Below are 17,271 nucleotides of genomic sequence, written 5' to 3' on the forward strand. Positions count from 1 at the left end.
CCACAGTAGACTGTCAATAGAAAAAGTTACAGAATAGTATTATCATATCATCTATTAATATTCATGTATAAAAACAAAATTTAGAAGTTCATCTATTGTTTGTAGGTTCATGGATAGATGTCTGGAAAGATTAACATCAAACAAGTCACCCTGACCTCCGGGAAACTGGGAAGGAGGGAGCTTCCATTTTTTTCCTTATATTCCCTGCTGCTTATCTGTATTATCTTGTAATTCACAGAAAGATGAAGAAAGTAAGTGCTCAGTGGACCAGGGGTTTGAGGATCCACGTCCACCCCTCCAGCTCTTCTGGTCCAGATACTGATTCTTTTCTGAGGCCTCCCTGGTGTCTTCTGCTCATCCCTGAAGGCCCCTTAACCCTACCTTCCCTCCACAATCACTTCCCAAGCCCTATCTGGTCTTAAAGGACTTGCTTGGCCTGGGTCTCTCCTCTGGGTCCAGGCACTGGTGCGGTTTTTTTCCCCAGTTAGGAGGCCAAGATCCTACCCCTGTGCTACTCCCCCGGGGGATGTGGGACATGGTGACCTCACAGTTAAGCCAGTGACACCATAGCAGACCTGGAGACTGACGAGGCAGAGGACCTGGCAGGGCCCAAGAGATAGGAACAAGGAAGAGATTGGCAGGTAGAGGCTATTTCCAATGGAAACTTGAAGGACTGTGTCCTCCTCCCAGGACACTCCTACCCAGTCCTTCCAGGGGTGGGAGACCTGAAAGTCTCCACAGCCACTTTGGTTCCTAACCAAGAGGTTGTACAGACTTTTCTGTGAGTTGGGAGCAGAGTGTGATGCCAGCAAGAGGGAGCAGAGTTGGCAGATGGAAGACAAAGGTGTATGTGAATCCTCCTGGGAGATGGGGGGCACTCCAGTGTGCACTCAGTGAACTTCTTGCTCCCCTTGATGGCAGCACAGCTGGAGGAGAGGCAGGCTGTGACCTGGAAGGCTGGGAGGGCTGTAGCTTTTGGTGGGAGTAGAGTTCTGGTCAACCAAGAGGGCAAGGAGCACCATGGGAAAGGCTCCTTTCAGCTAATCAGAAGGATGCTGAGAGGGCAACCGGGATGGGGGTAGGGGGAGGAGAGGATGGGGGGGATGATCTGGGCCCTGGGAATGGTACATGTGAATAGAGCATGAGGGACAGAAATGAAGCAGTGGAGGTGGGCTGACTCTGCCAAGAGACAGTGGAATCTGAGGGTTGGCACTAGACAGCACTTGGCCATTTGCTGTGTGTCTCTGAGTGAGTTGCTTACTCTCTCTGAGCTTCTGTTCCTTCATCATGGGGATAATAAAAGATGAAATGAGAACATTTATGAAGCCCCTAGCTTCACAATAAGTGCCAATACTTCGGCCACCTGATGCAAAGAGCCGACTCATTGGAAGAAACCCTGATGCTGGGAAAGATTGAGGGCAGGAGGAGAAGGGGGCAGCAGAGGGAGATGGTTGGATGACGTCACTGGCTCATTGAACATGAGTCTGAGCCAACTTTGGGAGGCAGTGAAGGGCAGGGAAGCCTGGTGTGTTGCAGTCCGCAGGGTCACAAAGAGTCAGGCATGACTTAGCAACTGAGCAACGACAAGCGCAGTGCCAGGCATGTAGTAAGCTGTTTGTAAAGGTAGCTCGCTACTCTAATCCTCGAAATAGTCCAACCTGAGCCTGATGCTTCATCTATTCTGGGCATGTAGAGTGCAGAGTTCATGGTTGTACGCTATAGAAACAATTTCTGGAGGATTTAAGGAGAGGAGGAAAATCCTTGGTGGTCCAGTGGTTAGGACTCTGTGCTTTCACTGCTGAGGGCCCAGGTTTCCACAGTTCAGCAAAGAACAACAGTAGAGACACAAAGAGGAGAAATTCCCTTAAAAGATGTTGGAGGAGCGCAGAGAAGTCCTGGGAAGGCTGCAGAGCCATGCTTGGAGGACAGGCTGGATCGAGAGAGGACTGTGTGACCTGCCTGGACCCCTTTCTTTGAAAATCTGCTCTCCTGGAAGCTGACGTAGCACCATCCACAGAGTGGGCTCCATCAACCTGCCACCCCCGGACCACCGGCTTCTGATCACAGTCTGGATGGGTCCATGTGGTCAGTCTGGTCCATGCCTGCAGCATGTGTTCGGGTGGGGAGGCCGAAATTCAGCCTGTTGCTTTTCCGGCTTTTATAGTGGAATGTGTCTTCTGCCTCCTTCCAGCCTCTAGCGAGAGAAAGTTCCAGATGCTGGGCATCCAAAACACCTGGGAAGTGTCTGCATGGGAAATGAGAATAAGTAAAGAGTGGTCCCGGTCCTTGAGATACAGACATGTAGGGGTCAGTTCTGCAGGTAGACGATGGTGACAGGAAGTGGAGGGGGCCATAGTGCAAGTGAGTACCGGCCAGGGGCCAAGCCGGCAGAATACTATGTCCCTTGCTCACACGGAGAGTTTGAAACGTCCCTGTGCGTTCCATGACAGCTGGTGGCACAGCCAGATGGAGCCTGAGGCTTGGGCGGCCCCACTGGGCCAGGCACTGTGGATACACCAACTGGGGGCAGAATTTACATGAGGGCGGGGGAAATGAACCCTCTTCAGCTCTCGGCAGTGATGAAGTTGCTCAGCTGGAAAAGCTGTTTCTGGCCTAAGGGGCCTCCCTTTTCGATATCTAGTCATGCTTCATAGGCATTTTGCCATGTCTCTAACTTATCCCTCACCCAGTGGGGGCCTCAGTATTCTGTCTAAATTGGAGAAAAGGTTCCCAGGACAGAGAAATCAGAGGTGGGATGAGGAGGAGGAAGATATACTTGCTACCTCCAGGGCCTTTGCTGTGCGAGATCAGATTCCTGCTCACCCCCTGGCCTCTCTGTTTCCTCCTACGCTGCCTGCTTTTGTCTCTGCCTGTTCCTGTCCCTGCCAACCGCCTGTCCCTGTCTCAGCTGGGTCCCCTTCCCCAAAGGACCCCAGCTCCAGCCTTTGAGCCCTGCTCCATCGCCCTCCTGCTCAGCCATCGGGGTTCCCTGAGAGTCACAGCTAAGGCTCTTCCCCACTCTGTCATCCCCCACACTGAAATTCTGGTAGCCCCAGTTTCCTGTGGCCCCAAACTCCTGCAGCATGGCCTCAGGTAGGTAAAGGCTGGTGGGCGGCTTGCCCATGTCTCAGGTCCCAGAGGGCCCCCTGCCTGCCTGCCAGCCCCCCCCTTCCTATTTGTGGCAACTTCAAATGTAGCACTTTCCTGTCACCTCTCACACCCACGGGAGCCTCAGTCACAGGCAGAGGCTGGCTGCCCGCCTGCCCAGCGGCTTCCTTCCCCAGCCAGAGAGGACTTCTGCAGAGCCAGGTGAAGAGCCTTGCACGGGCTGTGCCTCCTCCTCGGGTGATTAGAGACCTGGGGCAGGGTGGGGAGGAGTCAGGGGAGAGGGAGAAGAAACTGGGTTTCGGAGGAATGAGACACCCATGTAAGGGTGCCAGGCTTTGAGGGGCACCGGGGTTAGGGAGGGAAGAGGGGGAAAGGAGGAGAAGGAGGAGAGCCTTAGGGCTGTATGACCCTCAGTGAAGTGACCGGCAGAGAAGTGAAGTGCTAACTGAGCAGACAGCTGTCACCGAGCAGCTTCCTGTCAGGCCAGTCAGGACCGGGGGACCCCGAGCCCACTTGCTCAGACCAGCCCAGATGAGGAAGCTGAGCCTGGGAAGTCTGGGTGGCAGGACACTGGGGCTTCCTCAGCTGCCCCCCAAAGCTGGTAGGTGAGCTAGGATGTAGGTGAGGAGCCGGTGGTTAATAGAGTCATGGAGACATGAGCCCCTCCCAGCATGGAAGAGAGTAGCTAGCCTCTCAATTCCCTGTGGCCCTGAGGAGGTCTGGAATATTTCCTCAGATCTGTGAGCTCACTTGGAAGTATCTCCATGAGGACTTCTCTCCCTCCTGTCTTCCCCAGGGATGGGGATCAGGCCGGTTCTACCCTTTGCCTCTGACTGGCGAGTCTCCATTCATTCCTCTTCTCGCCCCTGCTTGAGAGCGTCGTTGGCTTCTAAATGTCAGTGCCGAGAGAGTCCTTTCATGTCAGCCAGTCTAACCCTCCCATTTTGCAGATAAAGAAACTGAGGCCAGGAGAGGCAGTGACTGGCTCGAGGTCACACAGTGATTTCCGGGGAGAGCCGGCCCTGGAAGTCAGGCTCTTGTTTGGAGGACCTTCACTGCTGTGATGGACCTGTCTTCCCAGCAGGTGGCAGGGCCATGAAGGGGGAGCCTGCTCCAGAGCTGGGTTGTTGCCACAAGACCAAGCTCCTGGGGAGCACAGGGGCTTCTCTGTCCCCCCACCTGGACTCCCAGCTCTGCCAAGATGGCCAGGTAATGTGAGGTCCCGGTCCTATCTCTGAGCCCAGGATGCTTCTGGAAGGAGAGGAGGTTAGGAAGGAGTCGGGGCGGGGGGGGGGGGGGGGGGGGGGGCGGGGCGGGGCGGTGTGTGTGAATATCTGAAGGGACCTGGATTCTCCTGGTCCTAAGCACCTCTACCCCAGGACCTCACAGGAACGTGCCCTCGGAGGTGCCAGAGACCCTCTGCCATGCCCCAGGGCCAGACTCTCTGTGGGACATGAGAAGGGACAGGCCATGCAGAGCTGAGTGTCACGGGGACCTGGGCCTTGCAGGAGGCTCAGGGCCCTCCTGTGGGGTACACAGTCTTTCATGAGGGGCTTTTCTCTTAAGTTCACCTCAGATCTATTGAGAACACAGTACATAGTCTGAGACAGAGTGGGATGAGGGTGGTGAGGAAGGATGGGTGGGAGGGAAGAACAGGGCTGGGTGGGGGGTTCTGGGGCAGGGGGAGGGCAACCCTGGGGGTGGACATGTAAGTCCCTTGGAAAGGAAATGTGGATGAGGGAAGGAGAAGCCCTCTGACTGATGGACATGGCAGAGGTGAGTATGCGTGTGTTGAGGGGCGGGTCTTAACTTCTCCTTCCCCTCTGGAAATCAAACAAGGGGTGGGGCCATCTCAGGGGACTCCCAGTCCCCACCCCCAAGCCCCTTCCCTCTGCCTCCCAGGTCTTCCCAGCCTTCAAGCCACATCCAGACACAGTGGATCCTCATGATCAGTCCTGGGCCAGCTGGCTGTGCCCATGGCCACTGGCACAGGCCAAGTCTGCCCTGCTGGCCTGCCCCCAGGGCCTGGACCTATACCTGTGCGCCCTGCAGTCGGCAACCCTGGCAACAGCCCTGCGGGGTCTCAGGGAGGATGCTTTGAGCACACGTAAGCCCAGGGCAACTTCACTTTCACTTTTCACTTTCATGCATAGGAGAAGGAAATGGCAACCCACTCCAGTGTTCTTGCCTGGAGAATCCCAGGGACGGGGGAGCCTGGTGGGCTGCCGTCTATGGGGTCGCACAGAGTCGGACACGACTGAAATGACTTAGCAGCAGCAGCAGCAAGCCCAGGGCACGGGGCCGCACCCGGTGGAGGTGGGAGGTGGGGGCAGGTATTGCTAGGTTTGAGGAGGAGAGACGGAGCAGGCCCAGTCTCACTGGTGAGGACGGAGCCTCAGGTATATGCTACTTCCACATTTTGACCTGGAGCTGTGGCCTGGGCATGTGTGGAATGGGCAGTGGTTTTTCTCAGGCATGGGTGTGGAATCTGGTGGAGGTGTAGCCAAAGTCCCAGGAGTTGAGGGTGGGTGATCTGTCTGCCTAGAACACTTGACCTAGAGGGGCCTGTGTCATAAGGCAGGAAGCTTGCTTGGGAGGCAGGTAGTCAGGGGGTGGTGTCTTGGTTCTGCCCCTTCTAGTTCTGTGACCTTGAGTACATCACAGAAGTCAGTTTCTGCTTTCACCAAAGGACCATCTCACTATACCCCTATGATTATTGCATACAGTACACCATTTCCTTATGCAACTCAACCTGGAGGGCAGGGACCATGCTGCTGTGTCCAGCACAGAGTAAAGCAGCCCAGTAAAGTTGGTTGAGTGAATCAGTGAGGGTCCAAGCAGACAACCTGCTTTTGAATATTGATGCACATTTAGTATTTTACTTGACATCGCTCCTCGTTTAACTCCTACCTCACTGGCTGTTGCACCTCACTCTCCCTTGTGAGCTCTCCTTGACTTACCCTCCTGAGTCTTCCCATGCTCCAGAATTCAGTCCGGAGCTACTTCCTTGTCCCTCGCCTCATCCCTTCTCCTTCTCCTCTCCTCTCTCCTATTCTTCCCTCCTCTTCTGTTCTCTTGAGCAGTTTGTTGAAACTTCCTGCGATACTAGAAAGGTTCTACACTTGTGCTATCTGACACCTGAGCCTTTTAAATGTGGCTAATACAAGTGGGAATCTGTTTTTTTTTTTTTTACTTAAAAGTGTATGATGGCTACCCTTTTGGACACAGCAGATCTAGGGCCATCCTTTATGTGATCTTATTTGGGCCCGTGGTGCCCACACTTCTGCCTCCAGCTCAGGCCACTCCTTTAATCTCTAAACCAATTCATCCAACTGGCCTCTGACTTCTCTACCTACATGTCTAACAGGCTTCTTGAATCCTTTTCGCTCCCTGAAATGGTTACACACTGCACAAATGCCAGCCTCTTTATCAGCAAGGGCAGTGGGAGACCAGAAAAGCCCAGAGAAAGGAGCTGCCATGCAGGCTAGAGTCCTCTCCCAGCTCGGAGCCGGGCAGGTTAGGTGCAGAGCTGACCTTGACTTCAGGCTATCACAATCTTCCTTTTTCTGCTCAGGGGACCTGCCACCAAGGCTGCCTGCCAGCTCCTCCAGTGGCGAGAAACTCCCACCCAAGTGTCCTCCGAGCAGTGACAAGATGGGAAGCCAGACAGAAAGAGCTGGCGGGGGGGCCCCCTGCCCATCCTTCTCTCCTCCCAACAGCTCTTCCCCAAATTCTTGGCAAAATAAGAAGAGCCCCTTGGCTTTCTGCTCCTGCCCCCCAACCCCACCCAGCTCCAAAGAACTCTCCTCCCACTTCCGCCCATTCTATCCTGCCTACCCATTTTTCCTGCCCGCTCCTTACCTGGTCACATGTGGGAGCCTACCTTCAATGCCGTGTCCCCCCTGCTTCAAGCTGCCCCAAGACACCCCCTATGCCACCATGGCTGTGCCCAGCTTGCTGATTAATGTCAATGAGCCCAAGCACCCCAGCACCTGGGGGGAGACCCTGCGCCCCTACCCAGGGGCCTGTCAAGACTCCGGCCAAACCCAACCCTCCCAGAGCCAGAATCTGGGCCTTGCCACTGCCAGGACCTACTTCACAGGGCCGGAGCGGGCTGGAAGAGTGGCTGCAGGAAAGCGGGCCCCACTGGGCTCCCAGGCTGGCTCTGCGGCACTGCCTTACCCACTGAAGAAAGAGAACGGCAAAATCCTGTATGAGTGCAACGTGTGCAGTAAGAGCTTCGGGCAGCTCTCCAACCTCAAGGTATCTGCCTCCGGGCCCACAAGGTTCCCACTGGGCATCCTTCGATGACCCTTTCCCACCCTGCTTCAAGAATCAAGGACCTGGGGCAGAGGGAATTCCAGCTCAGCCTCTAGGGCCTGTGACCTTGGCTGGTCCATTTGGCCCTGCAGTTTCGCATCTGTAGAGTGGAGTCCTGTCCACACAAAAGACTGTCCATGAGATCATCTCATTTCAGCTAAAAATAGAGAAACCGAGGAAAGATGTTCCCAAGGTTACCTTGATTTAAGGGTGTAGCCAGGTCTCCATCTGAGTCTCTCAATATCTAGGGCAAAGCCTTTTCTTGAAGAGTCATCCTCTCTGATTCCCTGGTAATCCTCCTCTTGTTAATTTATTTAAAGGTCAGGTCCGGAACAGGTGAATTTTAGTGACTCTAGACCTGACAACCAGCCTTTTTCAACTGGGATCCAACACAACAGGAAGTGTGCTGTAGGAGTCATTATAGGCATCGTCCAGCAGGGGGCGACCATGGACGTATCTCTGTATCAGCCAAGATCTGACGTTAGGGGCAAGTTGACACCTGCTGAAATAGAGGAAAATTTACTGGTTGTTGGAGAACAGACCTTCTGCATCCTCTAGGGCATGAGTTTTTAAATGTTAATGAGCCTCAAACCACTTGGAGAGCTGGCCCCAGCCCTCGGCCCTCTCTAAGCCCCAGCCCCAGAGATTTCAGTTCAGCTGGTCTGCGGTTGGGGCCTGAGAGTCTGCCTTTCTAATGCCCTCCCAGGTGACGCTGATGCTGCTGGTCTGTGGACCACACGTTGAGAAGCACTGCACAAGACATATATCTAGGGGGCACACATAGGGTACCCTTTACCTGGCCTGCTGACCACAGCCATCTCCATCTTCCCTCTCGCAGGGCAGCAGAGCGCAAGGGGAGCCTGGGGGATGGTAGATTGGCCTTCAGGGAGGTGATACGGAGGCAGGGAGATTGAAAGACCTTGATGCCAAAAAGGGGTCCTGCAGGGATGCAGGTAGAGATTTGAGGAGGATCCCTGGCCCTGACCGGGGGCTCTGGGCGGTTGACAGCATTTCTCCCACGCCTGGCTCAGGTCCATCTGCGAGTGCACAGTGGGGAGCGCCCATTCCAGTGCGCCCTGTGCCAGAAGAGCTTCACCCAGCTCGCCCACCTGCAGAAGCACCACCTGGTGCATACTGGGGAGCGGCCCCACAAGTGCCCGGTGAGACCATCCACCCCCTCCCCTGTCCTCCTGCAGGCTGGGGAGGAGTTCTAGGCCCCTGGGGGGATGGCCTCCATTCCTCAACTGTCCTGAGCAAATGGAGCTAGGGCAGGAGGCAAGGGGTGGGGGCGGGGAGGGAGGGGAAAGGGAAGGGCCAATGTGCGCTATTGAAGGACACTCCCTGGGCCTGGAGGGGAGAATAGCGACGTGTGTCTAGGGGTGGAGAAGAATGAAGCTGGAGGTCCTGGGGAGCGGACAACCATTGGCGACTTCCCAGCATCATCGGAGGAGTTAATGCTAGTGTGTGTGCAAAGTCGATGAACTCTACTGATAACATCAGCTCAGTGTTAGCTCCCTCCCTCTTTGAGCTTCACCATGTCTCCAGGGAGTTTGGAAGGGCCAGAACTCTTTCCCAGTTTTACAGAGGCAGGAAGGAAAGCAGCGTAATGGTGACAGTCTAGGCTACCTGGGTTCAAATCTTAGCTCTGCCTCCAATTTGCTGTGTGAGCTTTGTCTACTGGCCTCACTCCTCTAAGCCTCTGCATGTTACCTGTTAATACAGAAGTAGTGCTTAGTCCCGATTCTCCAGTCCTGAAGAAGACTACATAAGACCAACTCCTGGCACGCAGCAGCTCCCAGTAAATGTTAATTGCACGCACAGAAGCTGCAGCCCCACGCTTAAGGGTTCTATGCAATAATGTTATTCAGTCCTCCATGCCTACGAGATTAGGTATTAATACTCTATGTCAGCCATCAACAGAGCAAGGCTCAGAAAGGGGAGGTCTCCTGTACAAGGTCATGCAAGGAGCAGAAGAACCAGGATACTAACCCAGGCTGCCTGGCTCCAATGTGCCAGATACCATGGTCCAGGGAGGAATCATGGGGGAAAGCTTCCAGGCCTCATCACAGGGAGGTGGTGGTCTTGGGGGGGTGTTTTCAAGATGGGGAGTGGGGAGCAGAGATCTTGGGTGACCCAGGCAGGCAGAGCTGATACCAGTGCCTATCCCATCAGATGTGTGACAAGCGCTTCAGCAGCTCCAGCAACCTGAAGACCCACCTGCGCCTGCACTCGGGCGCCCGGCCTTTCCAGTGCAGTGTCTGCCAGAGTCGCTTCACCCAGCTCGTTCACCTGAAGCTGCACCTTCGTCTGCACGCCCCACGGCCCTGCAGCCTGGCTCACACCCACCTGCCCCTGGCATCTCTTACCTACCTTGCCCGCTGGCACCAGGGGGCCCTAGATATTCTGGCAGCGCCATCAGAGAGGCAGATGGACTGGGACGTGGACAAGGTCAAGGTGTCCTCAGCATCCCAGGGCAAGTAAGGGCCTGAGCCATGGTGCCAGGACTGCCCTAGGGAGGGGGCAGGGGCGGAGCAATGAAAGGATTTTCTCTAGGATGAATTGAGGCCTCCTGAGCTTCAATAGTGCAGGGCGAGGTCAGAGTGTATTTGCCAGACTTCACGTCCCACTCCACCTGGGAGGTCATGGGACACAGCCAGGAAGAGACTATGCTGCCCACCGTGTGAGTGTGTGTGTTGGGGGGTGCCTGCAGCCTTCTACCTCTGGCTGGGTTTGAGTTCCACCCTCTGTTCGGGACCTATCTGGGACCAGGCCCTCCATCTCAGCTAGCCGATGGACAGTCCAGCCTTCCAGGTCTCTGCAGGGTGCAGACTGTGGTGCTGTGTTGCCAGGCACAGGGCACTCTTTTCTGAACCAGCACTGGCCTGGATATCTGTCTGCTGCTTCCTGCAACCTCCTTGTCTCCCAGTTGCTAGAGGCCACTGTGCCCCCTCAGCTGCTACTCCCTGCCATGGTCAGGTGGGACACGTTCATCTCCCTCTGTATATGCCAGGATCTGAGCCTCCTGTGGGAGAGGCAGGCACACAGGGATGTCAGGGTCCACTCATGACCCAGAAGCAAGATGTTCCCCTGTGTGTCAAGGACCAGTCATCCCAGAGGACAAAGAGCGAAGGGGGTACCAAGCTTGGGGAAGGGGTAGAGGCCCTACAAGGACTACAGGTAGGGAAGAACTGGCAAAGAGAGCCTGGGAACTAGGGCCCTCCTGATGATATTTCTCCCTGGAGTCCCAGAGGACCCCCTCAAGTGTGCAAAATGTGCCTTCTCCCAGAGAGAGTGGTAGCATTAGATGGGAAAGGGTACTGCCCTATGGGGGTATAGGAAGCCCAGGCTATAATCACAACAGTAGCTATTATTAAGTAATAATTTGTTGTTCAGTCGCTAAGTCATGTCTGACTCTGCAACCCCATGGGCTGCAGCATGCCAAGCTTCCCTATCTTTCACTCTCTCCTGGAGTTTGCTCAAGTTCATGTCCATTAAGTCAGTGATGCTATCTAACCATCTCATCCTCTGTCATCCCCTTCTCCTCTTGCCCTCCGTCTTTCCCACCATTAGGGTTTTTTCCCCCCAGTGAGTCAGCTCTTTATATCAGGTGATCAAAGTATTGGAGTTTCAGCTTCAGCATCAGTCCTTCCAGTGAATATTCAGGGTTGATTTCCTATAGGATTGACTGGTTTGATTTTCCAGTCCAAGGGACTCTCAAGAGTCTTCTCCGGCATTACAGTTCAAAAGCGTCAATTCTTTGGTGCTCAGCCTGCTTTATGGTCTAACTCTCACATCCTACATGACTACTGGAAAAACCACAGCTTTGATTATACAGACCTTTATTGGCAAGGTGATGTGTCTGCTTTTTAATATGCTTTCTAGGTTTGTCATAGCTTTCCTTCCAGGGAGCTAGCATCTTTTAGTTTCATGACTGCAGTCACCAGCAGGAGCGATTTTGCATCAGTGCTAAGTCTCTTCAGTCGTGTCCGACTCTTTGTGACCTTATGGACTGTAGCCCGCCAGGCTCCTCTGTCCACGGGATTCTCCAGGCAAGAATACTAGAGTGGGTCGCCATTTCCTCCTCTAGGGGATCTTCCCAACCCAAGGATCTTATTTCTCCTGCATTGACAGGTGGGTTCTTTACCACTATCGCCACCTGGGAAGCCCAACGGTGATTTTGGAGCCCAAGAAAAGAAAATCTGTCACTGCTTCCATTTTTTCCCCTTCTGTTTGCCATGAAATCACGCCACGATCATAGATGCCATGATATTAGTTTCTTGAATGTTAAGTTCTAAGCCAGTTTTTTAATTATTAAATAATTATTATTGGGCTTCCCTGGTGCCTCAGATGGTAAAGAATCTGCCTGCAATGTGGGAAACCCAGGTTCGATCCCTGGGTCGGGAAGATGCCTTGGAGAAGGGAATGGCAAATCACTCCAGTATTCTTGCCTGGAAAACTCCATGGACAGAGGAGCCTGGCAGTCTACGGTCATAATATTAATAGCCGGCCAACTTCCAGCAGGGGGCATACCTGTGGATTTCAGATTGACTCCCCACCAGGGTACTGGACGAGATTTTCGCTGTGCCCTAGGGTCTCCAGGACCCAGAGAGAGAGCGTACTCTCATTGGACACTCTCACCAGCAGGGCGAGGGCAGGGTTGGCGTCGGTCCCCACCAATAATCACCGTCTAGGTTCCAAACCCACTCGATCAACCGTTGGGCCCCGCCCAGCAAGCCAACCACTCAGCTAGGCAACCCCCACGACCACGCCCATTCCCGCCCCTGACTCCGCCCTTGCATTCTAGCCCCTCCTCCGGGGGGGGCGCGCGGGAAAGACCCTGGGCTCGGTCTACCCTCCTAGTCCTGTTCTCCCGCCCACCTTGTGCAGCCCCAGCTTGAAGTCTTCCAGCACCCTGACCAGTGGGTCCCCTGGCGCTTCCGGAGGCCTAAAGACGTAGCGCGGCCAGGGCCAGGAGCTGGGTCCCCGGGAGCGGGGCAGGGGTGCGGGGAAGGAGGGTCGGGGGGAGAGGGGATAGCCGGGGTGGAGAGGATCCCTGCAGAGCGCACCCCCTAGCCGTGGGGCTTGGGCAGTATGTGGATCGGTCCCACTCCCCCGCCCTCACGGACTTCGGGCCGGGCGCTGTTTGCTCAAGGGGGGCGTGCCGGAGGAGGCGTATATCTGCAAATGAGCGAGATCCGGGTGGCCCCCGCGGCCCCGGAGCAGTCAGTGCCCGGGACCTTGCCCTCGCCATGGCCGAGCGGCGCGGGGGCCTAGGGGCCCGCCTGGCTCGCCGCCTGGCCGGGCTGGGGGTCCGGAGGGAGCGCAAGGGGAAGCGGACCCCGGAGGAGGCCAGATCCCGGGATAGGTGAGGGGTTTGGAGGAGGGGCGCACCGGGCGCCCCTGGGCCCGAGGGTGTGGATGTGTGTCTTGGAGTGTGCAGTGGATGTTCAAGTAAGCCTGTCTGAGTGACTGGAAGCATTAAAATATACCAAGGGGTGTACTACGATTTGGGGTATGTGGACTTTATAAAGTCCCTGTACTTTTTAAAACCTTTACAACAATTTTGCAGTTTCCTAGGTCTGGCGGGTGGCCAGGGAACTCCTGATTTCCTCTCTCTTGCCTTCATGTCACTTTGTCATGAGTATGACAGGTTCCTGAGTTGGCTTAGACTGCACTGTATTTGCCCTTTCATGACATGAAGAGGCTTTCCCCCATCATCCTAGATCGTATTAACAATAAACTTATTTGCCACTTGCTTGATGCTTTTCCTGGATTATCTCATTTAATCATCCCAGCAGCTGTACCAGGCAGGTATTTTGTGTGAGTCAGATACGGAAATGGAAGTTCAGAGATGTGAAGTCACCTCTCCAGTCACACAGCTTGGAACTGGTGGGGCTGGGACACAGACTTCTGCAGTCTGGCTCCGGGGCCCACAGCCTGAAGCCCTGGGCTGCTCTGTTGCCTTGAGAGATTTCAGAACTCAAGCAAGGGGGCCAGAGTTCTGTCCTAACCCGAGAGGCCACTGGCCATGTGACCTTGAACAAATTGCTACATCTCTCTTAGCCAGTTCACTTGCACCTGATGTCTGAGAGGCAGGGAAAAGGCTGTATGGATTGCCAGGCTGAATGGCCAAGAAGGGGGTAGAGTAGAGGATCCCAGGAGCTCACAGGCCCAATGTCTGCAAAGAATGTCAGGAGGGATCACAGCAAACACGTGTCTGTGTAGTTCTGATCTTATGACGTAGCTGTCTCCAGCCTGCCCTGGGAGGAGTGGAGGCACGGTTGAGCCCAGGGTGAGGGGAGGGGTTTGTGCTGCTCTCTCACACCAAAGAGAGCAGGGAGGGGAGGGTCGAGCCACCCTAAACCTGGAAGCTTGGGTGCCCGGGGGTGCCCATACGCTGCCAGCGCCCGGCCTGGAAGACACACCCCCCCTTCCTTTACCCGATCTGGCAGGAACCTGCCCTGTAGGCCCATATGGCACTGTTCCTCCCTTTCTTTCTCCACTTGAGAGGAGGCAGCGTTGCAGGTGAGTCAGGGACAGGGAGGGCCGGGTAGGGACTACGCATGCTCCTGGGGCCAGCCTGATGATATGTCCCATGTGTGTACTTGGACTTGGTTCTCACTGGCCGTGGGAGTGGGACTCTGGAATGGAGGGACAGGCCCCTGGCCCCTGCTGATTGCCTGGAGTAGGGGGCAGAGTGCACGGAGCTGGCAGCCAAGGCCCTCCTCTTCTTGCCCCGTTAGAGGCGTGATGCCCAGACAGGCTTTGGAGTGAGACCATCCTAGAGTCTTAACTCCACCAGCTGTGTGACTTTACCACCCTGGACCTCAGTTTCCTTATCTGAAAAATGAGGACACTGCTATCTACCCTTTAGGATTATTGTGAGGCTTAAAGGAGATTATGGAGGTGTAATACCGAGTGCTAAACCTGGCATAGGGTGGGCCTCAGCAAATGGAAAGCTTTTGAATTATTAGGGTACTGTCCTTTTTCTGTATTCTGGTCCTGATATAGGCCTAGTCCCCATTTTGTTCTAGGCCCATCCCTGTCTCTCTTTCTCTGGGGCTGGCATGGACAAGTGGGGTTGGGGGCAGAGAGGAGGCTGTGCATAGACCTCCCCTGCCCCCCAATACTTCAGGTGCTCATCTTGCCTGCAGGGGCCCTTAGAGACGAGGGCCATCAGGTCCAGTCTGGGGCAGGAGATGAGGAGCCTACTTCACTCCCTCCCCTGTGTTTCCTTCCCAGGCCCAGGGGTGGCCAGAGCTGCCCTGACCTGGCCCAGGGCCAGGGCAGCACCAGCAAAGTCAGCCTCAAGGTAGGAGAGAATCCTAGGGTTGGGGAGGGGAGGGGAGGGGAACAGAAGCTGTTGGGAGGGGCTGGGCCAGCCCTGAGAACCCTGACTTACAAGTTAGGCAACTGCAGTCCTCTCCTCCCTCCTCTGCCAGGGATTCACTGTGTGACCCTGGGCATATCACTCCTTACTTCTGAACCTCAGCTTCCCCATCCAGAAAATGGGGACAATCATGCCTTTTAGGGCTGTTGTGAGTAATAAGGTATCAGATGTAGGACATCCAGCATGGAGCCCAGATGCTTAGGAAACAGCTTCCTAACGTAGGGGCTCCTGGAGGAGGCCCTGTCCTCAGGACCCCATTTCCCACACTCCCTCCTTTAACTTGACCTTCCCCATCTTTGACTCCCTTTCCCCACTTCCTGGCATGGCCCCCAGGGGTGACGCTGGGCCAGTGACTTAACCTTCTGGCTGAAGTTTCCCCATCCTCAGCGGGAACCTGAGCCATGGATTGGACAGAGACCAGGTCCCCCACCCTCTATCCCCTGGATAGCAGAAGGCTTCCTCTAGAGATGGCTCAAGCAGGCATGTGTCTCTCTGTGATCCTGAACATCATCAGTGATTACTAGAGTACTGCTGGGTACGCTGCATGGATTATCTCATACAATATTCTCAGCACTCCCAGGAAGCAGATACTATTATTATCATGCCCATTTAACACATGGGGAAACTAACACGCAAGAGGTATTGCAGCTAGAAAGTAACAGTGCTGAGAATCAAGCCCAGGTTGCCTTGCTCCAGAAACCCAGATTAATCATCCAGCCTTCCTGTTTCTTGAGATTTTCAGCCCCTGGGGAGTGAGAGGCTGCATCTATTTCATAGATTTGTAAAATAAGGTATTTGGGATTAAGGGCCCCTGCTAAGGAGAAATTTAACCCCAGATTTGGCTCCTCTGTTGCCAAGGACACAAATCCTTTCCTGAAGACCGGCATTTGGGGGGCAGTGTCTATTTGGGTCTGTGGTCCTGAACCCTCTCCCCTCACCTCCACAGCTAGGCTGGGCCCCAGGGGAAGACAGCAGACAGAAGTCAGGGTTGTCCCACTTTTAGGGGAACCCTCTTCCCTGGCTTCCTCTTGTCCCAAGAACATCTCTATACCCGATACCTCCTTCAGGTGTGTTTGGAACACTCAGGCTGGGAGGGTATTGGAGAGGCGGCTGCAGGCTCTGGAAGCCTGGAGTGGGCAGAAGCCAGAGGCGTTGTGGCAGGCATGCCCACACAGGCCCTAATCCCCAGGGCAGCTGGTAGCAAAGGGCCAGAAGCCAGTGGAGTCCTGGGAAACCAGCAGTTGGCCTGAGAGTCAGGAACCCTCACTGTGCGACCTTGGTCATGTCGGCGTCTCTCTCAGCCTCCCTTTCCTCGTATGTAGAATGGGAAGGGGTGAGATAAATGCCGAAGGAACTTTCCAGAGTTCTGCCTCTTTGTCCAGCTCTTGTGGCCCTGGCAGCCTCTCCGTAGGGCAGCTCCACTTGGTGTCAGAGCTCTCTTCAGCTTCTCCTGTGCCAAGGAGGGCAGCCAGGGGTGCCGGGGGGTACCCAGGGGGCAGGCCAGAGAGGCTATCACTGGGTCTCTGCTTCTGCTTTCCCTCAGGCCCAAGCCCAGAGCCGCTCAGAGTTGGACCTGCGGGCAGGGAGCCTTGGCTCCTGGCTTTGGAAGAGACGACACAGCTCAGGGGGGCTGGTGGAGTCTCTGGGGCGCCTCCAGAGGCCTGCTGTAGGCAGCGCCTCTGACCTGGCCAACCATGCCTCCATGGGGCCAGAGAGCCTGGCACCAGCGGTGACCTCAGGAGAGCCTGCTGGAACCAGGGGTCCCTCAGGCCCACCACTGGCGCCTGGATGTTTGGAACAAGGACCTCCGGGCCACACCTGCCGGCAACCCCCACACTCAGCCCGGGGGTTTCCTCTGCTGCCCGAGGCACCCAACAACCTGGAAGACGTGCTGCCCCGCCCAGCGTCCTGCCCCAGGGCAGAGGGGGCAAAGGGCAAGCCTACCAGTCCAGGGCCAGCCCTGCCAGAGCCAACCCTGCCAGAGCCAGCCCAGACCCTACGTGAGCGTCCCTCTGCCAGGAGGACCCGCTACTACCACATCACTGTCAGCCTGCAGGGGCGTGAGCAAGCACCTGGGGAGGAGACGGAAGAGCCCAAACCGGCCCAACCAGCTCCCCACCCCTGCGGCCCTGAGGAATCCAGGGGCTGGCAGGAGCCTCCCCAGGGGCCCCGCCCCATCACAGGGTGCCTAGCTGACCCGCCTCAGGAACCCCAGCTCCGAGCCCCACCACATCAGGGGAGCACGGCCCAGCGGCAGGAGCTCCGGGCTGGCCGGACGCCTGGGTCCCCGCACAGACGGTGAGTAGATTTCACCCCCCACGTGGGGCGGTGGGGGAGGGGGAAACTGACCTGGCCGCCCCTTCCTGGGTCTCTATCTCGTCTCTGGGCTTCTCTAAACCATTCATTCAGTTTTCCCGGGCATAGGCTGACTCTGCCATCCCCTCCCCTTCCCA

General features: G+C 55.7%; 1 protein-coding gene across 1 annotated transcript; it reads left to right on the plus strand.

The window, feature by feature from the left end:
* The first annotated feature begins 4,203 nt into the window (after positions 1-4,203).
* ZNF683 (zinc finger protein 683) lies at positions 4,204-9,909 on the plus strand. The gene is made up of 5 exons (XM_052636210.1): positions 4,204-4,317; positions 5,011-5,215; positions 6,683-7,371; positions 8,460-8,588; positions 9,601-9,909. The coding sequence occupies exons 1-5, from the start codon at positions 4,204-4,206 to the stop codon at positions 9,907-9,909; spliced, it is 1,446 nt and encodes a 481-aa protein (XP_052492170.1).
* Positions 9,910-17,271: the final 7,362 nt, after the last annotated feature.

This window comes from Budorcas taxicolor, chromosome 2 (genome assembly GCF_023091745.1).
Source record: "Budorcas taxicolor isolate Tak-1 chromosome 2, Takin1.1, whole genome shotgun sequence".
NCBI classification, from domain to species: Eukaryota; Metazoa; Chordata; class Mammalia; order Artiodactyla; family Bovidae; genus Budorcas; species Budorcas taxicolor.

Bases quoted from the DNA above. Each gene is read 5' to 3' on its own strand.
- ZNF683 (XM_052636210.1), top strand. From the start codon at position 4,204: ATGAAGGGGGAGCCTGCTCCAGAGCTGGGTTGTTGCCACAAGACCAAG. The intron at 4,318-5,010 runs GTAATGTGAGGT...TCTGCCTCCCAG, and splicing joins AGCTCTGCCAAGATGGCCAG to GTCTTCCCAGCCTTCAAGCC. The intron at 7,372-8,459 runs GTATCTGCCTCC...CGCCTGGCTCAG, and splicing joins GGCAGCTCTCCAACCTCAAG to GTCCATCTGCGAGTGCACAG.